Source organism: Marmota flaviventris, chromosome 1, assembly GCF_047511675.1.
Source record: "Marmota flaviventris isolate mMarFla1 chromosome 1, mMarFla1.hap1, whole genome shotgun sequence".
In the NCBI taxonomy this organism is placed as follows: domain Eukaryota; kingdom Metazoa; phylum Chordata; class Mammalia; order Rodentia; family Sciuridae; genus Marmota; species Marmota flaviventris.
In genome coordinates, this window is record NC_092498.1 from 209,762,777 (window position 1) to 209,784,187 (window position 21,411).

Here is a 21,411-nt window from a genome sequence, read left to right on the forward strand (position 1 = left end):
TTTGCCCATTACAATGATAGCATTTCCTGTCTGCAAAGGAAGTGCTGCCATGTTGGATTGAGAGCTGCTCTCAGGAAGCCTGAGGAAGGGATCTGGGAAGCCAGGAGCCTGGCTATCTTGCACCTGGATAAGGGGAGCAGACAAAGACAGGGTCTCTCCTCCTCAGCACCCCACCCTTAACATAACCCTCCTTTCCTGCCCTCTCTCTTCCCTCCCTCCTCCCCATCACCCTTCCTCTCTTCCTCCTCACCTGGCTTCACAGAGCCAACCTGGAGATAGGGTCTCCAGGCAGAGGGGGGAGGAGGCAGGGCCACCAGGGTGTCTGAGTGAGGGAGGGCAGGGGAGCAGGAGACCCTGTGACTCTCCCTCCTCTCCCCTCCCACCCTGGCCTTCCTACCCCCAAACCTTTGATTTCTCCTCGCAGGTGACACACGCCGCTGAGGGAAAACTGGATCACTTATGTGCTTCCGTAACTTTCTTCTTTTAGTTCTCGCCCTTTCCTTTCAGCGCCAGAGGCCTTCAGCCACGTCTGAGGGGGATGTCCATCTGCTCCCTGAAGCCTCCCCACAGCACTGGGGACACCACCCACCCCCGAGGCTGGGGCAGCAGGGTGGGACGGGGGAGGCAGCAAGCGTAGAACAGGGGGGTGTCAGGTGGGCTCGAGGCTCAGCTGGGCTCTAGACTTTTCTGGCTCTGAAACCTGGAGCAAATGACTTAATTTCTCTGGGCCTCTACAGAAGGAGGCGTGAGTCCGGGAGATCGTGTGAGAAGCTCCTGGCCCCAGGCCGGCCACACGGTCCGCTCCCAGGAGCAGAGTTTTGAGTGCCGAGTGTAAGCTCCCCGAAGGCAGAGGCTTCGTCTTCACCCCCCAGCGCCCAGCCCTGTGCCTGGCTCCAGATGTGCTCAGTAATGGTACGACGCTCCCCCGCCAGCTGAGCCTCCTCATTCACCTATGACTCTGGGGGAGGGGGTCAACAGCTTCCCCAGTGCTTTGAGGAGTAGAGAGAATGTGGGAGTGAAGCCTCTGTGTGACCCAGGGCTACTGCTGACAGCTGTGTGGCCTGGACCCTGGGGTTTCACGTCACTAAGCCTCAGTTTCCTCATCTGTAGACAGGGTTTGTGAAGGACTGCCTGTGAGGCCCCCCCACCGCATACTTCCTAGCACCTGACACGTGCTGGACACCGAGGCATAGTTTTGTTGTGACTCCTCATGACCTCGTACCAGTCACTCTTACTGCTATGGCAATACAAATAGGAATAGCATCAGACGGTGAGCTCCTCCCGGAGCAGGCAAGATACAGGGCAGGGAGAGCTCCCCGGTCCAGGCAGAGTCCAAAGCAAGAAGAGGCCACTCAGGTACTGAGAAAAAGGGAGACCGCTACAGGGCCTGGTGAAAAGTGGGCTTAGAGATGTCCTGGAGCTCAGTGCCCGTGAGTGCGGTCCTGGGACACCACCCCCAGAGACCGGGATCCAGTGACAAGACACAGGGCAGGGGCAGCTGCCAGCCTGATGGGACCCCCTGGGTGTCCCGGGCAGGGCTGGCCACACGTGCTCTGGGCAAGCAGAGCTGGTGGGCTGAGCTGAGCTAGCTGCCGGCCCCAGAAGAAGGGGGCTGGAGTTTAGGGGCACCAAGGCTAAGTGAGAAGCCAGGGGGGCTGGGAACTTGTCCCCAATCCTTCCCTGAGCACGTCCTGAGTGCCAGGCTCTGGGTGAGGCGCTGGGAAGGGAGTCCAACTCCACTCCTGCTCAGGCCTTCAGAGGGGGCCAGGGACGCCGAGCCTGGCGGGGAGCAGCCTGGGCGCCTCGCGGCCCTGGGCGTCAGAGGCTGGGTGACTCCAGTGCTGGTGAGGGTGGGTCAGGGCTGGGTGGTAGGGGCTTCCACGGGGAGGGCACGCTGGATGTGTGAGGACCCCAGGCCACTGGACTAACGCTTGTTTTGCTTTGCAGCTGAGCACAGTCTAACCGTGCCCCTTCCTCCCCCAGGTGCCGCCCGCCCACCGAGGGCAGCGGGCAGGCGCGGAGTTCTGGGCTCCCGGGCCCTGGGTGGGCTGGGCAGAGAAGCTGAGCCTGGGGCTTGCCCCCAGGGGAGTGTGGGAGCGTGTCTGCCCCCCATGTCCTGCCCAGTCTGTGTCCTTCACCCCCAATTCTCTGCCCCTGTCTTGCCCACCCGGCCTCAGAGGCCTGGAGGCATCTGCCTGTCTGCCTCTCTGTCCTTCTGTGTCTGGCTCGGCCGCCCTCTCTCCGTGTTTGTTTCTGAGCTGTGAGGGTTGCGGGGAAGGCAGCTGGACTTGGGCGAGGCCTGTACTAAAGGGAAGGAGTTCAGCCTGTTCTCTTGGCTGGGAGGGGGTGCCCAGGCCCCAGGAAACACTGAACCCCTTACCCCACCGGGCCCCTGGTTCTAGCAGGAGGGCAGCAGGTGGGGTGGGAGGGGAGCCTCCTGGCCCCTCCACTCCCCAGTGCCCCCCAACCAGAGCCCACCTCCCAGCTGGGACTGTCCCCCCTGCCGCCTGCACTGGGTGCCTGCACTAGGTGCACTAGCTCTCTCCTCCGGCCTGCCTACACCCTGCCCTGTGTCTCTCTGTCTCTCCCCTCCCTGTGTCCTCCCGTCCTCTCTGACTGTCTCCCCAGCACCCTCTGGCCCCACTCTACCCCAGAGGAAGGGACTGGGGGGCGGGGGCTGAACTGGTGCTACTGAAGGGGTTGGGGAAGCAGGAGCGAGGAAGGACAGGAAAAGGGGGCGTGTGGCCAGAAAAGAAACAAAAGCAATTTAATCTCTTTTTTTTTTCTCTTTTTTCTTGCACATTTTTTTTTCAATTTGTTTTCTCTCTCTCTTCCGATGCTTAAAGTAGAAGTGGAGCAGAAAGGTAAACGCACTGTTGCCAATGCTAACCCCTAACTCACACTTTGTTCCACCCGTACCATACTCATGTGACCCGCCCCCTCCCGGCCCTTTCTTCTCCCCACCCCTACTCCGTCCAGTTGCTACCCCCTCCCCAGGGGGTCCTCCCGGTGGGGCCAGCCCTGGCCATCTCCACCCTCCAGATACCCGCGGCAGCTCCTCTCTGAGCTCGGGCAGGATCCTCTCTGCCTCCCTCTCTCTCTCTCTCCTGTCCCTCCTTCCTGGTCCCTGGCCTTTGCGGGGACCTGGCCTCTCTCACTTCTTTTGCCTCCCTCAGGAGAAGTGTGTAAGCATCCAGGGTGGGGGGGAGGGCTCCCTTCCCCAGCCCCCCACTGGGCACCGGGTGAACTCTCCCTCTCCAGTCTCTCTCTCCTTCTCTCCCCCTCCCCCTGGCACCTTCTGCAATGTGTTCCTGGTTCAGGGAGGTGGGCTGGGGGGGACACCTTGTTTTCCTCCTCTTTCTTGGGCTCCTGTGGCTTAAGATCTTCTGGTTGGCGTCTCGAGGCCCAGAGCTGTTGTGGAGCACGGAGCACCAGTCCTCCCGCCCCGTCCCACTCCCTGGCCAGCTGGGGTCCTGTCCCGGGGAGGGCTGTCCACTGTCCGCAGTCCCCGGCCCCGGGAGGGGGCAGCCTGCCAACACCGGGGAGGGGCGGGGGCGGGCCTCCTGGGGAGGGAGTGCGGGCGGGTGTTCTGTTTCTCTCACACTTGCAAAGCTGCAGTCAGGGTTTCTTCTGGGCTGTTGTGGTCAGAGGACCAGGGAGGGGGCGGGTGGGGGGCACAGTCGTGCACCGGGGACTTCCACAGGCACCGTAATTTCTTGCAGAGAGCTCCAGGTGGTCGGGGCTGTCTGTTGGGGGGGGGGGTGCTATGGCTGCAGGGTTTCCAGGGTGGCATATTGGAGATGATCATTTCCTCCCCAGGAAGTTTCTAGAAATTGAAGTTCTAAGGTGGATGGCAGAGGCAGGAATGAGAGGGCTTTTTAGGACCCTTTTGGCCTTGAAATTACGGTGGTCTGTGGAGCATCCCCTGTGAGGGAGGTGGGGGTCCCTCTGAGCTGCTCCCCTCCCCATCCCACGCCTCCCCCATCTCAGGCCTGGGCTGCAGCCGGGCTACCCCCTGCCCTCCCCCTCCTGCTCTCTCCTGGAGGCTCCGCCCACTGCACCGGCCACTCTTCTTGCAGGCCCTTGGCTTGGAAACCGCAGCACTGGATCTCTCCTCTTGCGGGGTGGGCTGGGATGGGGAGGGGAGAGCAGGTGTTGGGAGCTTGGTGCTGGGAGGGGTCCTTGCTGTCCAAGGCCCCAGGCAGACCCTTCCTCGTCTCTCCCCCTTCCCCGGGGATGACCTCTAACTGTTTTTCCTCCCCTGACCCCCTCTGACCGCTCAGGCTCTGAGACCTCCCAGCATCCCCTTCACACACACAAATACGTGGGCCTGGTTGCCACACACCTGGCAGGAGGGCTGGCAGGGGTCCCAGTCGGGCAGAGGGGAGACCCTGGGGCACAGAGGAAGAGGGTGAAGGCCAGGTGTGCTGGACAAAGGGTGCAGGTCCACCTGCCAGGACCTCAGGAATAGGAGGTGGCTGGGCCCCAGGACCCAAGCCAGGGTTGGTCTGGCTTCAGCCGGCTCTGGGCCCCAGGCTCCACTCCTCCACAGAGGGGATGTGCTCCTGGCAGCTCTGTGCCTGGGGACTCCAGAGCCAAGTGTCCCCATGCTGTGAAGGGAGGGCTGCACACGCCCCACCCTCGCTGAAGAGCCAGGGTGGAGGTGGACACCAAGGAACAGCTCCAGCCCCAGCCCCTCTGGTCACTGGGGTTGTCCCACAGGATGTTGCCAAGTCCTAGCCCTCCCTGTCCCCCTTGGGGCCAGCTGCTTTGGTGACAGGCCAAGCAGGAGCAGAGAATTCACTGCAGACCCCATCCCAACCCTGAGCCCCGATCAGCCTGTTCTGCTAGCAGGGGAGAGGCGGGCGCCAGCCTTCCTGGACGGAGGGCCATCTGGCCCCGCTGGACTCTGGGAGGAGGAGGAGGAGGGGCTTGGCCTCACTGACCCGCTGGATCAGTAAGGGATAGGCTAGCAGCAGGTGGTGCTGGGATGTGAGGGGCAGGGCGGGCAGGCCAGCGGTGGCCAACGAGATGCAGTTGAGGTTTTCCTCTTTTCAGGGAATGGGGGGGTGGGGCGGGGCCCCCCACCTTTCTGACATCAGCGCTGCCTTGGTCCCTCCTCCCGAGCCGGGGATGGTCGCAGGTAAATCGGGGTCCGGGCAGGGGAGGCGGTGGGGCTGGCGGGGGTGGGCTGGGTCTTTATCCTAGCACCTGGTTCCCTCCCTTGCCCCCTCCAAGCTGGACCTGGGACTGCCCCCCGAAGGGACCCTCAGTCGGGCCTGGGCCTTGGAGTGAATTCTCTGCTCACCCCTCTCTCCTCCGCCAGCGCTAACCCTTTCTTCCCAGGTGGTCTCCGCGCGCCTCCCTCGGAGCCAGGACTTCATGGAGCCCCCCTTGTCTCTCTTCCCTCCGCGCAGCTCTCCTCACCCCTCCCCTCCCCAACTCTCCCGGGAGTCCCGTCACTCTCCATGTCCCCACCCACCCCCACACCCTGTGCACCAGTGTCAGTGTCTGCTGCTGAGCCCAATCCCAAGAGAGACCCTGCCGGCTGGGGGCAGGGCTGGGCACCCTGAGGGAGGGGCTGGACTCCTCCCTAGCCTAGCCGGGACTGCCTTGGCTACCAACTTCCGGGGTACTGGGTGGGTGGGGAGCACAAGATGCATCAGGAGCTCCAGGACAGTTGGCGCCCCATGCCTCCCCAACCCTGGAGTGGGGGATGCTCCTGACGCCCACAGTGGTTATGGAAACACCCATCTACCTTGCAGCTTTTGCAGGAGGAAGAAGGTGTAAAACCAAGTAGTCTGTCCTGGTGTGGTTGGTGAAGGATGGGACCCCAGAGCCCAGCTCTTCCATGGGGGCAGGGAGGAGGGACAATGGCCAGGGGCTGACCCCTGGAACCGCAAGGCCATGAGCCACTGCCATAGGGAGAATCCCCCTCCCCTTCAATCACACCAGAACCAGCTCTGGGAGGGGTCTTGCCAACCCCCTCATCCCCAGCCTGTGGGGTCTCTAGCAGCCAGGAAGGGAAGAGGGCACTGCCTCCCCGCACTAACCCTGCTCTTGATGGCCTCCAGGGTGACAGCTCCAGGGACAGGGGCAGCTGGGCAGGGCGGGGATCCCAGCCCAGAAACCCCCTTCCCATCACCAGCCCTACCAAGCAACCATGACTGCAGCAGCAGGAGGGGACAGCCTGCCCCCCCAGCCCTGTGACCAACTTGCCTCTCTCTCCTCTCTCCCCCCTCTCGCCTCTGCTCCTCCATCTCGCCCCCACCTGCCCGACCCAGTCTTCGTGTGCCCAGGGACGCTGCAGAAGGTGCTGGAGCCCACCTCTACACATGAGTCGGAGCACCAGTCAGGCGCGTGGTGCAAGGACCCTCTGCAGGCTGGTGACCGCATCTATGTCATGCCCTGGATCCCCTACCGCACGGACACACTGACCGAGTACGCCTCGTGGGAGGACTATGTGGCCGCGCGCCACACCACCACCTACCGGCTGCCCAACCGAGTGGACGGCACGGGCTTCGTGGTCTACGACGGCGCCGTCTTCTACAACAAGGAGCGCACGCGCAACATCGTCAAGTACGACCTGCGGACGCGCATCAAGAGCGGGGAGACGGTCATCAACACCGCCAACTACCACGACACCTCGCCCTACCGCTGGGGCGGCAAGACGGACATCGACCTGGCTGTGGACGAGAACGGGCTGTGGGTCATCTACGCCACCGAGGGCAACAACGGGCGGATGGTGGTGAGCCAGCTCAACCCCTACACGCTGCGCTTCGAGGGCACGTGGGAGACGGGCTACGACAAGCGCTCGGCGTCCAACGCCTTCATGGTGTGCGGCGTGCTCTACGTGCTGCGCTCCGTGTACGTGGACGACGACAGCGAGGCGGCCGGCAACCGCGTGGACTACGCCTTCAACACCAACGCCAACCGCGAGGAGCCCGTCAGCCTCGCCTTCCCCAACCCCTACCAGTTCGTCTCCTCTGTCGACTACAACCCTCGGGACAACCAGCTCTACGTCTGGAACAACTATTTTGTGGTGCGCTACAGCCTGGAGTTTGGGCCACCGGACCCCAGTGCTGGTGAGGATGGCTCACTTCTAGGCCAAAAGCCTTGGTCCCAGGGTATGGGGGGCCCTGAGGTCTTGGGGGTCTGGAGGTGGGCTCAAACGGGAACCATGGAGATAAAACAAAGAAAGCACTTCACAGTTGTTAACTTATGTGATGCTCATGGTAGAGAACACAGGGATTGTTGCCCCCATTTTACAGACAAGGAAACTGAGGCACTGGGAGGTTAGGGGACTTGCTGACCTGAGGGTTCGAATCCAGGAGTCTGGGCTCCTAACCACTGAACTGCACTGCCTACGCCAGGGAGCTTGGGCACATTTTGCCTGGAGCCCTTGGGTCCCCAGTATCTATAAAGCGGGACGGAGTGGAGCTGCTGATGGTCAGTAGGGCCAAGGTCCATCTGCAGGTTCATTTCACCCCCCAGCTGTCCTGCTCCAGCCCTGAGCAGCCCTGGGGCTTCAGGGAGCCTTACCTAATCCAATTTCTTTTGCAAAAGGGCGGGGACTCAGGCCCCCAGAGGGAAAGGGGTGTCACCAGGTAACAGACCAGAGCCGGCTAGAACATGGAGGGGCATTGGCTGTGTTCAGCCCCTGGTGCCCCTCCTCCTGCACTCCTGTCTGACTGGAGCTTCCTCAGACCCAGAGCACATGCGTGCATGTTTGGTGCCTTTTGATGCTTGACACAGTCCCATGAATACAGGGGACCTCTGTGAGCACAGAGGCCAGGGGAGGTGGGCTCCCAGACCAGGTGGGCAAGACCTCCCACCTTATCAAGTGAGGAAGGTACTGGGATGGCTGGGGACGATGGGCCTGGGACCTGAGTCTGGGCTGACCCTGTCTTGTACCCCTCTGCCTTCCAGGCCCAGCCACTTCCCCGCCCCTCAGCACCACCACTGCAGCTCGGCCCACGCCCCTCACCAGCACAGCCTCACCCGCGGCCACTACCCCGCTCCGCCGGGCTCCCCTCACCACACACCCGGTGGGCGCCATTAACCAGCTGGGACCAGACCTGCCTCCAGCCACAGCCCCCGCCCCCAGTACCCGGCGACCCCCAGCACCCAATCTGCACGTGTCCCCTGAGCTCTTCTGCGAACCCCGAGAGGTACGGCGGGTCCAGTGGCCGGCTACCCAGCAGGGCATGCTGGTGGAGAGGCCTTGCCCCAAGGGGACTCGAGGTGAGTGTCGGGGCTGCAGCCACCTGCTAAGGCTGGCCAGGGAGGAAGGGGACTTGCAGCTTAGCACAGATGCACTTGCCTGTCTTCCCTCTGGAGTGGGCCTCTAAGGACAGGGCCCAGTCCCCCGACCCTGCGGGCACAGTAGCAGCTCAGTCAGGTGCCCTGGCGTCACCTGCAGGCCTGCGGCTCCTGGCCTCAGCTGAGGTGGAGTGGCCAGTGGCAGGACAAGCAGATGAGCATCCGAAGTGCCCAAGGCGGCAAGGACACATGCTCTTGGGACTAAGTGGGGGAGAGGCTTCATGGAGCCGTAGTAGGCTTTGCTGGAGGTTCTAACTCTGGTAGGCAAAGGCAGAAGAGGTGCTAAGGGAGGGGGGGGGGCTCGCGTCGCCGTCCGGCCTGCCTCACGCCTCTGTCCTTGCCCCTCACCTTCTCCTCACCTACCCACGCCCCACTGTCTCCTCCTCTCCCCATCCCCTTCCCTTTGGCTCCCCTGTCTGTCCTGTCCTTCTGTCCCTACAGGAATTGCCTCCTTCCAGTGTCTGCCAGCCCTGGGGCTCTGGAACCCCCGGGGCCCTGACCTCAGCAACTGCACCTCCCCCTGGGTCAACCAGGTGGCCCAGAAGGTACCAGCAACCGCTGCCCCTCAAAGGCAGGCACATTTACTCAGTTCCTGGGCCCTGGACAGTTGGATCCAGGGCCCAGCAGGGGTAGAGGGAGCCACTGGGGAGACAGAAGGGACGGCAGCCCTGGAAGGCAGGACTGAGGGCTTCCCTCCTGGACTAGAGATGGGCAGGGAGGGGCTGGCAGAGAGGAGGACCAGAGGGAGGGAGGAGGGGCGGAGCGTGTGGAGAGGGGATGTGGGGGCGTGGACAGCTCCTGACAGACCTGGGGTCCCTCTTCCTCCCCACCTCACGCAGATTAAGAGCGGAGAAAATGCAGCCAACATTGCCAGCGAGCTGGCCCGCCACACCCGGGGCTCCATCTATGCCGGGGACGTCTCCTCCTCTGTGAAGCTGATGGAGCAGCTGCTGGACATCCTGGATGCCCAGCTGCAGGCCCTGCGGCCCATCGAGCGCGAGTCAGCGGGCAAGAACTATAACAAGGTGGGGCCCCTGGCAGGGCTGAAGGAGCATGTCCCCAGGGGCTCCCGAAGTGGCTGAGCTGGTACCTCCAAGTGGGGCAGCAGCCACTCAGCACCTTGTCAGAGAGGAAGGACCCCAGGGGCCCTGGGTATCATTCCTGGGCTGCCCGGAGTGGTCCTAGGGGTTGTGGGTCTCTGGGGAATGTCTCTTACTGATGACCTGGTCCCAGGTTCGTGGTAGGGACAGAAAAGTGGGCTGCCTGGGCCCTAGTGGAAGAGGGTGGGGTCAGGGCAGTGGTGCCCGGGGCTGGCCTGACCCGCCTCCATCTCTCCTAGATGCACAAGAGAGAAAGAACCTGCAAGGACTATATCAAGGTGAGACACGTGGGCTCACACCGTGAGGACCAGAGGCTCAAGCTGAAGGGAAAGGGGATGGACGCAGAGAGGAGGTGACTCAGTGCTGTCCTCGCCCATGCAGGCTGTGGTGGAGACGGTGGACAACTTGCTCCGGCCAGAGGCACTCGAGTCCTGGAAGGATATGAACGCCACGGAGCAGGTCCACACGGCCACCATGCTCCTGGACGTCCTGGAGGAGGGCGCCTTCCTGCTCGCAGACAACGTCAGGGAGCCTGCCCGCTTCCTGGCTGCCAAGCAGAATGTGGGTGAGTGTTGCTGTCACCCCAAGGGCCAGCTTGCCTGTGAATCTTGTACCCTGGGGCCTGCCCAGCCCAGAGCCATGGGAAGAGGCTGGTCTCCCTGGCCCTCGACTTTGGGTCTCATGCAACAGCCTGAGCCTGTCTGGGGACAGACCTTAACAGTGTGCTCCCTGCCACCTCCATCCCCACAGTCCTGGAGGTCACTGTCCTGAACACAGAAGGTCAAGTACAGGAGCTGGTGTTCCCCCAGGAGTACCCCAGCGAGAACTCCATCCAGCTGTCAGCCAACACCATCAAGCAGAACAGCCGCAATGGTCAGTGTCCCTGACGGGGGTTCAGGTGGGGGGACCGCGCGTACCACTCGGCCCTCCAGCCCTGCGTTAGCTCTGTCAGTCTAAGAAGGGCGTAGGTCTGGAACGTCCATCAGGCCTTACGTGCTCAAACTGGCGTAGAAGCTCAGGGAATCTGTGGGCCCTTAAAGCCCTGTGGAGCCCTGGGTCTGCAGGGCTGCCTCCTGGGCAGCAGCCCACCTGGCCCTCAGAGCTCAGAGAGGACTGTGCCATTGGGGACTAAGACTCAGAGAGGATAGGGGCTCGCCCCAGGTCATACGGGGAGTAGGAGTGGGCCAGAGAACTGGCCCTGTGTGTCCTGGCCACCATACTGCTGCCAGACTGCCTAGAGCCGATCAGTGGTCTCGTGGAGAGGGCTCCCTGAACCCGCCTGCCTGCGCCGTGGCCTGCCTCAGCGCTCCCGTGGCCAGATTGGCCGAGGGCTGTGGAGCCAGTCGGGGTGCCGGCCGAGGCCTGCCATCCCGTCCCACTGTGCCTGTGCTCCCCAGGGGTGGTCAAAGTTGTCTTCATCCTCTACAACAACCTGGGCCTCTTCCTGTCCACGGAGAATGCCACGGTGAAGCTGGCGGGCGAAGCAGGCACAGGTGGCCCCGGGGGCGCCTCCCTGGTGGTGAACTCCCAGGTCATTGCGGCCTCCATCAACAAGGAGTCCAGCCGCGTCTTCCTCATGGACCCCGTCATCTTCACCGTGGCCCACCTGGAGGTGAGTGAGGCATACCCTCCCTCCCTGGACTGCACGTCCCTCCTACCGTGCTCACGGCCCCCCTAGGAACAAGCTGTAGCCCCCCTTGAACCGCCTTTAGACCTCCACCTTAGCAGCTTGGACCATTTCTCCTCCGAGGTCTGACCATCATCCAGGGCCCCACGTCCCAGGCACTTCTTCCTTCCTGGTCCCGTCCAGTGGCCGGGTGTGGGGGCTGGAACAGGACTCCCAGTCTGACCCCCGCCCTCACCACACCACAGGCCAAGAACCACTTCAACGCTAACTGCTCCTTCTGGAACTACTCGGAGCGGTCCATGCTGGGCTACTGGTCGACCCAGGGCTGCCGCCTGGTGGAGTCCAACAAGACACACACCACGTGTGCCTGCAGCCACCTCACCAACTTCGCTGTGCTCATGGCTCACCGAGAGATCGTAAGCTGGCCGGCGCTCTGCCTGGGGCTGGCCCGGCTTTGCATGGCATCCTAGAGCGCGCAGCATGGGCGGTGCTGGGAAGGCCGGCCTCGTAGGCGTGGGGGGCCGCCAGTCCTGCCTGGGGCGTGAGGCCAAGCATCTGGTTTTCTCTGGTCATGGTCCCACCTTCTCCCAAGACACTCTGGAGAAGCAAGTTGGTGTCACCTTTGTCATCTCTCCACAAGCCTTCCAGAGCATGAGGAAGTGAGCGCGCCGCCTGCAGAGGGGTGGGGCTTGCAAGGTGGCTGGGTGGACGGCATTGCAAGTCCCTTTGACCCACGACCTTGCCGGGACCTTGCCCACAGCTGGTGCCTGGCTGAGCCCTGAGCATGCCCCGTGGCGTGTGCAAAGCCAGAAGCCCTGAGCATGCCCCCTGCTCCTGTCCCCCAGTACCAGGGCCGCATCAACGAGCTGCTGCTGTCGGTCATCACTTGGGTGGGCATCGTGATCTCCCTGGTCTGCCTGGCCATCTGCATCTCCACCTTCTGCTTCCTGCGGGGCCTGCAGACCGACCGCAACACCATCCACAAGAACCTGTGCATCAACCTGTTCCTGGCCGAGCTGCTCTTCCTGGTCGGGATAGACAAGACTCAGTATGAGGTGGGCTGGGCCCGGGCCGGGGCGCGGGGGGGCACCGCTGGCACGCCCTCACCTGTGGTCCTCCCCGCAGATCGCCTGCCCCATCTTCGCCGGCCTGCTGCACTACTTCTTCCTGGCCGCCTTCTCCTGGCTGTGCCTGGAGGGCGTGCACCTCTACCTGCTGCTGGTGGAGGTGTTTGAGAGCGAGTATTCCCGCACCAAGTACTACTACCTGGGGGGCTACTGCTTCCCAGCCCTGGTGGTGGGCATCGCCGCGGCCATCGACTACCGCAGCTATGGCACCGAGAAGGCGTGAGTGTCCCACTGTCATTCCCTGGGTTTCCCCCGCCTGGCTCTCTGCTCAGCAGCACCTCTGGGCTAGGTCTCTTGGGCCACTGGCCTCTCTCCTGATGCTAGATGCTGCAGCCAGCAGAGTCTGGCCTCCCAGGGTCGGGGGGAAGTGCCTCTTGAATTCTCTCCACTCTGGTCTTATTTCCTTCACAGCTGCTGGCTGCGAGTGGACAATTATTTCATCTGGAGCTTCATCGGACCCGTCTCCTTTGTCATCGTGGTAAGTTGGACGGTAGCACTGCAAGCACTGGGGCTCCTTCCTTCATCCAGGCTAGCCTTGACCCCCGCCCTGAGAGGTGCTAGTTTGAAAGCCATGTCAGAATTGAGCAGCCAGGGGCTGGGGACATAGCTCCACTGGTAGAGGGCTTGCCTTATCCTGCACAAGGCCCTGGGTTCAATCCCCAGCACCACAAAAAAAAAAAAAAAAATTGAGCAGCCAGCCAAGAGCACAAGGCAGACTGGCAATTGTGATCTAAGCCCCTGGTGCGTGGCAGGCTGTGTCCTGTCCTCTCAGCGCCTAGGCAGTCAGCTAACTGCAGTACAGCAAGCACTTTGGGGTTCTCCAGCAGGAGGCCCTGAAGAAGAGGGGTTGAAGCTAAGGCTTGAAGGCCTCAGCTCAGTAGGGGAGGTGGGGAACCCTCACCAGCCCCTTCCCCTTGCACTGCCCCCAGGTGAACCTGGTGTTCCTCATGGTGACCCTGCACAAGATGATTCGAAGCTCGTCTGTGCTCAAGCCCGACTCCAGTCGCCTGGACAACATTAAGTGAGTCTCCTTTCCTCACACCCCTGCCCTGGGGCCCCACCACGGGCCTAACCTCTCCCAGGGTTTCCTGAGATGTGATTTTAAATATCAAGACGGATGGGTTCACTTTGTACCCATTTAATGAGAAAGCACAGTGATAGCCCTTCCAGCCCTTGCCATCGGGGGCGTAACTGCCAAGGCTGAGGCCAGGTTCAGAACATGAGTCCACTTGAAGGCAATTGAAAGAAAAATAGAGAGAGGGTGTAGCTCAGTGGTAAAGTGCTTGCCTGGCATGCTCAAGGTCCGGGTTCCATCCCCAGTACTGGGGAAAAAAAGAAAAGAAAAATGGGCTATAAAATATAGTTTAAGTGGTTTGGAAAAATGACAAATGATTCAACCATCCAGGGAGTGACTGAGGTCTGCACACTCCGACTTGGATCAGTGCTTCCCCACCAGGCCCGGCTGGGTTAGGAGCATGGAGGCCTATTCAGCCCCAAGCTGGATCTTTGCAAATAATGCCCAGCCCACCCCAAAGCCCCTCACACCACATGGGGGCATCAGGGCTCTGGGGGAGGCCTGGGCTACAGCTGTCTCTCCTGGAGGGTACTTTGACCTGTCTGTCCCCCCGCACCCCCAGATCCTGGGCCCTGGGGGCCATTGCGCTGCTCTTCCTGTTGGGTCTTACCTGGGCTTTTGGCCTCCTCTTCATCAACAAGGAGTCAGTGGTCATGGCCTATCTCTTTACTACCTTCAACGCCTTCCAGGGGGTCTTCATCTTCGTCTTTCACTGCGCCTTACAGAAAAAGGTGAGATCGGGGCCCTGGGGTGGAGCTCCTCAGACTTTTCCGGTCGCAGGCGAGGCAGGCAAGGGCGAAGGGAACTCAGGCACTTCTTTGAGCCTCCAGTGTGTATCACAGGTGCAACAGCTTAGGAGCGAGAAGGCAGGACAGACAGCTGGCGGGCTCGCTCCCACTAGTGTGGGGCCCACGGTGGGAGACCACTGGGCACCTTCCAAACGGAACGTCCCCTCTTCAGTAGTTCTAGAAAGAGCTGTGAATTCTGTGGTGATAGAAAGGTCCGTTTTTAAATAAATGTGTTAAAATCTGGATCTTAAAAAAACATATATGGAGGAGAGAAGAGCAGCGAGGGAGTTTGGAGATGGGCTTGTAGGCGGCAACTTCTCTCTGTTCATTCGAGGTGCTGAGCCGAGGTGCTTAGGCTGCACCCTGTAGGCAGTGAGGGGACATGGTCAGGTGGTTGTTGGGCTGCGGTGGGGGACAGCAAGGTCGTTGGGATAGTGGAAGCAAGACCCCAGAATCCCTGTACAAGGGAGGTTGACCCTCTCTCCGCTCTGCTCAAAGCCATCCCATGGGCTGGGGGCGGGGCTCAGTGCTAGAGCCCTGGCCCAGCATGCACGAGGCCCTGGGTTCCACCCCAGCCCACTAAAACACACACACACACACATACAGAAGCCTGTCGGATGGCTCGCCCAGACAATCATCCTGGAGTCCTTGCATGGCAAGGTCCTTACAGGGACCCCAGGCCCATACGTTGGGCCACCCCGTTGGCTCCCTCCCCCTCTGCCCTCACTCCCTTCTGCTCTCCTGGTCACCTAGATAGGACCCTCCTCCAGACATGGCCCTCTTCCTCCCTTGGCCTGATGTCCTTCCCCAGGTATCTGAGGGTCTGCTACTTATTTCTTGGCCAAGACATCTGATTCGTAATGAGGCCTCCGCAGTCTATTTCCACGCACACTAATACACGTGCCAGCACTGCCCAACCCCCTTCCCAGCTGCAGTTCTCTCCATGGCACCTGTCGCTGTCCGACACGCTGCACGGCATTCAGGTGCCCCTCTGTATCCCCAGGTTCTGCATCTGCAGATGTGACCAGCTGCCCATGAAAAATACTCGAGAAAAAGAAACTGCTCAACATGTACAAACTTTTTGTTGTTATGCCCTAAACAATACACTATAACGGCTATTTACATAGCACTCACATTGTATCCCAGTGTTATAAGTAATCTAGGGATGACTTAAATATATGTGAGAGGGCTTGGGGATGTAGTTCAGCGGTAGATGGCTCGCCTAACCTGCCTGAGGCCCTGGGTTCAATGTGTGTACATATATGAATGCATACGTGTGTGTGTGTGTGTGTATGGGAGGATGTGCATAGGTTATGCAAATACTATGCCATTTTATATAAGGGATTTAAGTATCTGCTGATTTTGGTATCTAAGGAAGGTCCTGGAACCAATCCTCCAAAGATACCAAGGAACAACTGGTGTTTATATTTTTATCCACATTCTGTCTCTGTCTGCTAAGATATAAGCACTGAGAGGTAGGGATTTGTTCCCACTGTGTGCTTTACTTTTCCAGGGGCCAAAACTCTGCCTGGCACATAGCAGATGCTCATTAAAGAGCTGCTGAGTTTGTGAATGAATGAATGAGAAATGGTTAGTGGAGGTGGAGAAAAGAAGATAGGCCCAAGTGAGAAGAGAGTGAGAGAAAGTGCGAACGGTTGGCTTTTGGGGGACAGATGACAGCAAGTTTTCTGTGGCCTGCCAGGCACTGAAACAGGGAACATACCCTCTGGGAGTTCAGTCTCTAGACTCCCAGGGCAGCCTGTTCTCCAGCCACCCTGTGGTGTCTGGATGACAAAGGAGGTTGGCATCTCCTGACAGCTGACTGTCCCCTCGTCCCCCAGGTGCACAAGGAGTACAGCAAGTGCCTGCGTCACTCCTACTGCTGCATCCGTTCCCCACCAGGGGGTACTCATGGCTCCCTTAAGACCTCAGCCATGCGAAGCAACACCCGCTACTACACAGGGACCCAGGTACTGGGGCAGGGCAGGGCAGGTCACCAAGCAGGACTCCCTGGGACTGAGTATTGGAACTTAGAACCCAAAGGGCAGGGGAGTGCCCGGCCTGGGTCTTCGATGGCATTCATCTGGAAAGCAGTCTCAAGAGTGATGCTGGAGGGTGGGTGGCCCTAGGACCCCCTCATGTCTGGGCTATGTTCCCAGAGCCGAATTCGGAGGATGTGGAATGACACCGTGAGAAAACAGACGGAGTCCTCCTTCATGGCAGGCGACATCAACAGCACCCCCACCCTCAATCGAGGTGAGAAAGCAGCCTTCTGTCCTGGTTCCTGTCCCTCAAAGGCTCTTAGCCCCAATGTCTTGGGGCTGCCTTGTGACCTCTGAACCCTTGGGCAGGTACCATGGGGAACCACCTACTGACCAACCCTGTGCTGCAGCCACGTGGGGGCACCAGCCCCTACAACACCCTCATCGCCGAGTCAGTGGGCTTCAATCCCTCGTCACCCCCTGTCTTCAACTCCCCAGGTGAGGGTGCTCTGAGGCCGAGCGCTGTGGGAAGGCAACAGCCCAGGGGGGCAGGCCGCCTGGGGTTTGGTCCAGAGGGGTCCAGTTCAGGCCCCTGGACTTGGGTTTAGACTCTGCATTCTAACTCACTCTCACCTCCTCCTTCTCTCCTGGTTGGCACCTGCAGGAAGCTACCGGGAACCTAGTAAGTATGACTCTTTATGGTAACTTTTCCAAAGCGGGCAGAGGAACAATTAGTGGCCTTCTCAGAGGGTCTCCCTTAGGGACGAGGAGAACTCACAATGCACCCCTGCCCAGCACAGTCTGTGGCGTGGCCGCCGAGTGGATGTGGTCATGGTTTGGGCCTTCCGGTGGGGAATAAAGGTGATCAGGTTCTGAGCACAGTTAACCAGGCCTCCTCATACTGCAGATTCTGAACCTCCAGTTGGGAGGGGCCCCCCAACTTACTGCCAGGCTGTTGTCCCTGTAGCAGGTGAGGAAGAGAGGCAGTGTGAAACCGAAGTCCCCAGGGGACAGGGGCGAGCCAGGGAAGACCCAGTCCAACCAAACTTCCCCTTCTCCAATGACTGCACCCTTCTCCCTGCCAAGGCAACCAGGCCCCTCGTCCTCCTGACCTGCCCCTTCTGCCCTGCAGAGCACCCCCTGGGAGGCCGGGAAGCCTGCGGCATGGACACCCTGCCCCTTAATGGCAATTTCAACAACAGTTACTCCTTGCGAAGTGGGGATTTCCCTCCAGGGGACGGGGGCCCAGAGCCACCCCGAGGCCGGAACCTGGCCGATGCTGCCGCCTTTGAGAAGATGATCATCTCGGAGCTGGTGCACAACAACCTGCGAGGCAGCAGCAGCGGGGCCAAGGGCCCTCCGCCACCCGAGCCCCCTGTGCCACCTGTGCCAGGGGGTGGTGGCGAGGAGGAGGCTGGTGGGCCCGGGGGTGCTGACCGGGCGGAGATCGAACTTCTCTATAAGGCCCTCGAGGAGCCACTGCTGCTGCCCCGGGCCCAGTCGGTGCTGTACCAGAGTGACCTGGATGAGTCGGAGAGCTGCACAGCGGAGGATGGCGCCACCAGCCGGCCCCTCTCCTCCCCTCCGGGCCGGGACTCCCTCTATGCCAGCGGGGCCAACCTGCGGGACTCGCCCTCCTACCCGGACAGCAGCCCCGAGGGACCCAGTGAGGCCCTGCCCCCACCCCCACCCGCACCTCCTGGTCCCCCCGAAATCTATTACACCTCGCGCCCACCGGCCCTGGTGGCCCGGAACCCCCTGCAGGGCTACTACCAGGTGCGGAGGCCTAGCCACGAGGGCTACCTGGCAGCCCCAGGCCTCGAGGGGCCAGGGCCTGATGGGGATGGGCAGATGCAGCTCGTCACTAGTCTCTGAGGGGACCTCATGGACCAGGGGCTGGTGGCCCAGGCCAGGGAAGGAACCTGGGCGGGGCTCTGGTGGGAGAGGAGATTGATGGAGGCAGTGGCTGGTGGGCCACTCTCTCCACGCACCCCTCGGCCATGGGCCCCACAGTCCCCTCAGTGGGCTCTGATGTGGAGGCCCAAGGTGCCAGGGTTACAGACAGGGTTTCCCACCAGCCACGCGCACCAGCTCTATTTGGGGGAAGTGCAGTGAGGAGGAGCCCAGAGTCCCCCAGGGAGTGGGGAGGGAGATTAGCAGGGTGCAGCCCACTTCTCCTCCCTTCCCCCTGCTCCTCCTGTCCCCTGGAGGGAGTGAGGTTGGTTTCCTGGGTGTGGAGGGCAGCTTCTGAGGTTGCCAGAAGCCCCACTGGGTCCAGCCCGCCAGCTGCTCTTCTCTGGCTGCACCAGAAGGGAGCAGAGGGGCAGAAGGACAGACAGGCTCCTCCTGCACGGTGGTTCCCTGCTCCCTGGATGTGGGCCTCTGGCCCAGGGGAGAACCCCGGCCGAGGAGACGGGCAGTGGCCGCTGGTGGTTTAAAGGTTGAACTTTCTCCGAAGCTCCTTTCCCCTTGCTGTTTGTCCCCGCCTCCCAGCAAGCCTGCCCCCTCAGCCCTCCAAGAGTGCACCCAATGACCCCCTCCCTTGGGGTGACTCCTGATGAAGCACAACTCCCCGCAGGGCCCCTAGCCCACAGGGGTGGCCATATTTGGGCAGTTCCCAGTCCTGTGGGCTCAGCTATCTGGGGAGCAGATTTTGGGTCTGGATCTCCCTGGGGAGTGGGTCCTGGGCTTGGATCTTTCCCTAGGGGGCCCTCTTACCCGTTCCTCTCCTCCTCCTCCTCCCCCATTGCTGTAAATATTTCAACGAAATGGAAAAGAAAAAAAAGACAAAAAAAAAAAAAACACAAAAAACAAAAACAGAAAGAAAGAAAATCTCATCACTTGAAGCCACCGGGCACCTGCGGCCCAGGCCAGCCCGGACTTTCTCCGGAGCAGAGCAGCACCGCGGCCCGGCAGCCAGGACTTCTCCGTGTATGTGCATCCCAGCCGGGTGGGCGGGCCGCCAGAGCAGCTTTTTACAATCCAGAGACAGAATTCTAACAAAATCGAGAAGCAACAGCGAAACAAAGAACCCGTTTCCTTCCCGGCACCCGTCCTGTCACCTCCTTTCCTGCTCTGTCTGCCCCTGGCATCAGTCAGCCCTCCTGGGGCGTGTACCTCACTGCCTGCCCCAGGCCAGAGGCCTGTCTCCCCTCCCCTCCCCACTGGCCCGGGGGAGACACCCTCACACCCAAAGATGCTTTTGCCAAGATGGCTGCGCTACCCCTTTGAGTTCCTGCTTCGTGTCTGTTGCTTCTGGGACTCAGGCAGGCGGGGAAGAGGAGGCTGACTCACCATCTGGAGAGGTGGATGCGGGAAGAGCCGGGGGAGTAGAGGACAGAGGGTTTGATGGCGGAGGTGTGGCTGAGGAGGGAGGGTTGGTGTGAGGTGGTTTTCTCTCCGGGGGAGGAGGGGACAGGTGAGCCATCACATTCCCTTCCCCCTGCAGGGGAGGCAAACCAGGGACCAAGCCTGGGGTCAGGACGCCCCTGTCCTGAGACCTCTACTGCACACTCCTAGCACCCGGACGCTCCAGGCTTGGGATACGTCCTGAGTACCTGCCCCGTCCTCTCCAGCCCGTCAGCCTGGCCTCCCCAGACCCCTGCCCCAACTCTTTGGGGGTAGCGCAGCCCCATTGCCACACTAGCGCAGCCCCTCATTGCCATTTCCCCAGAGGTGGCCCCCACCTCTGCTCTGACCTCTCTTGCCCCTCCCTCTTTTCTCACAAGTGCCATGAGTCTTCAAACATCTTTGGGTCTCAGCCTGCTGCTGCCATGAACTTCTTTGGGTTAAGGGGGAGGGGCTCTAGGAAGGAACTGGAGGGAGGGGGACAGGTAGGTGGCTGGAGGGACCCTTTTTGCTGCTAGAAAGCCCCCTTCCCTCTCCTGGGGAGCTGGGGCTGGCTTGTCCCCATCAATTAGGGGAGAAGGGGTCAGACCAAAGATGGTGGTTTGTCCCATGTAGGGGAAGAGATGAGGGGAGAAGGTGGGGTCGAGTTCCATCTCTGGCTTTTTCCAGTAAAAAGTCTTAACCCATTTCACCAGAAGAGCATGGGTGAGGGCTAGATGGGGACCGAGAGGGAAGACGGGGACAGCGCTGTCAGGCAACTCCAGGAGGAGGTGGGTGGACGGCTCCCTGGCCCTCGCTTGACTTCACCCGGGCCTGGGGCTCACTCTGGAGGGCAGCTAGCGTCCGTGAAGGGCCGGCCTAGGGGAGACGGAGTTGGCCCAGACCAGGCCTGAGACTGCCTCCACCCAATGCCAGTGAGAGGGCTGGGAGGCCAGGCGGCGAGGTCGAGAGCGCCCAGAGGGGCTGGGAAAGCATAGGAGTCCTGCTTCCTCTCCCCTGGCCAGCCCTCCCCATCTCTCCAGATGACAATCACAGGGAGAGAGGGTGTAGCTGGGCCCTTGGTCCCCCATCCCAGCTGGAATCAGTCACCAAGGTGGATAACGAGGCCTCAGAGCTGTGTGGCAGGGCCCCCTGGTGGGGCTGGACACCACTGCAGTCCAGCGCAAAGCCACCCAGACAGCCTAGGTGTCCCCCCACCCCAACCAGACCTGGTGCCTTGACGCCCCCACGGTATAGAGAAGGGTCTTGGTCTCCTCTCCTCCCTTCCTTGAGCTCCTGAATTCATTTGCTCCTAAATCTTATCAATTCTTTCTCTCTGGATTTTCCTTTTGGGTTTCCAGCCCTCCCTCTCTTGTCTCTGCCTCTCTCCCGTGTCTCTCTCGCTGTCTCTGTGTTCCTCTTTCTACTCTCATCCTCAACTTCTCTCTGTTCATTCGGGCCTCCTCCCCCTCCCACACCCCCCAGTCCTTCCCTCTTTGGTCTCCTTTTCGATATGCCAAACCAATTTTGGGTCGAGTGCATTTAACGAGAACAAAACAAAAGGCTCATAACAAGAACGTTTCAGAAAAAAACAAAAAGTTTAAAAAAAATTGTTGAGTCAAAAAGTCAAACAATAAAGAAATTAAGATTTCTTGGAATGACAAGAGTGGTGTGATTCATTGACGAGGGTGAGGAATGGATCCAGGGGACAGGTGTGCACAGGGGCATCCTCCAGGGCTCCGAGCCCCAGAGCCTGCACTTCAGCACTCCGCACCCAAGGCAGGGGCCTGGCCCTTCAGAGTCCCCAGTTCCCGGTCCGGCTGAGCATCTCCTGTGTTTTCCCTTGGAATCCTCACAAGTGCTCCGAGGAGTGCGTGGCTGTGAGAGCCCCTTGTATAGGCCTTTCTTGGCCTGGATGTGTCTGTCCCGACTCCAAGTGCCCGTCCTGGACTCCCACAAGCTACTGGGTCAGTGAATTTTCCCACCTGACAACATGGTGGCACTGCACACCTGCATTTCATAGTGTCCAAGCACACCTGCCGGTGCTCAGAAAGAAATGGCTG

The 21,411-nt window shown here is 60.7% G+C and overlaps 1 protein-coding gene across 1 annotated transcript in view; it reads left to right on the forward strand.

Annotated features, from left to right (window-relative positions):
* The window catches only part of Adgrl1 (adhesion G protein-coupled receptor L1), a 43,921-nt gene extending 22,915 nt beyond the window's left edge, over positions 1 to 21,006 (forward strand). Inside the window, exons 5-23 of the mRNA XM_027955237.3 lie at positions 6,285 to 7,085; positions 7,930 to 8,244; positions 8,764 to 8,867; positions 9,162 to 9,347; positions 9,662 to 9,700; positions 9,804 to 9,987; positions 10,173 to 10,295; positions 10,820 to 11,034; positions 11,295 to 11,465; positions 11,895 to 12,104; positions 12,175 to 12,395; positions 12,588 to 12,654; positions 13,106 to 13,197; positions 13,814 to 13,982; positions 15,881 to 16,009; positions 16,199 to 16,295; positions 16,391 to 16,519; positions 16,686 to 16,703; positions 17,154 to 21,006. Coding sequence (XP_027811038.1) covers positions 6,285 to 7,085; positions 7,930 to 8,244; positions 8,764 to 8,867; positions 9,162 to 9,347; positions 9,662 to 9,700; positions 9,804 to 9,987; positions 10,173 to 10,295; positions 10,820 to 11,034; positions 11,295 to 11,465; positions 11,895 to 12,104; positions 12,175 to 12,395; positions 12,588 to 12,654; positions 13,106 to 13,197; positions 13,814 to 13,982; positions 15,881 to 16,009; positions 16,199 to 16,295; positions 16,391 to 16,519; positions 16,686 to 16,703; positions 17,154 to 17,896 — 4,013 coding nt within the window. The 3' untranslated portion in view covers positions 17,897 to 21,006. The remainder of the gene's footprint in view (positions 1 to 6,284; positions 7,086 to 7,929; positions 8,245 to 8,763; positions 8,868 to 9,161; positions 9,348 to 9,661; positions 9,701 to 9,803; positions 9,988 to 10,172; positions 10,296 to 10,819; positions 11,035 to 11,294; positions 11,466 to 11,894; positions 12,105 to 12,174; positions 12,396 to 12,587; positions 12,655 to 13,105; positions 13,198 to 13,813; positions 13,983 to 15,880; positions 16,010 to 16,198; positions 16,296 to 16,390; positions 16,520 to 16,685; positions 16,704 to 17,153) is intronic.
* The last annotated feature ends 405 nt before the right edge of the window (positions 21,007 to 21,411 follow it).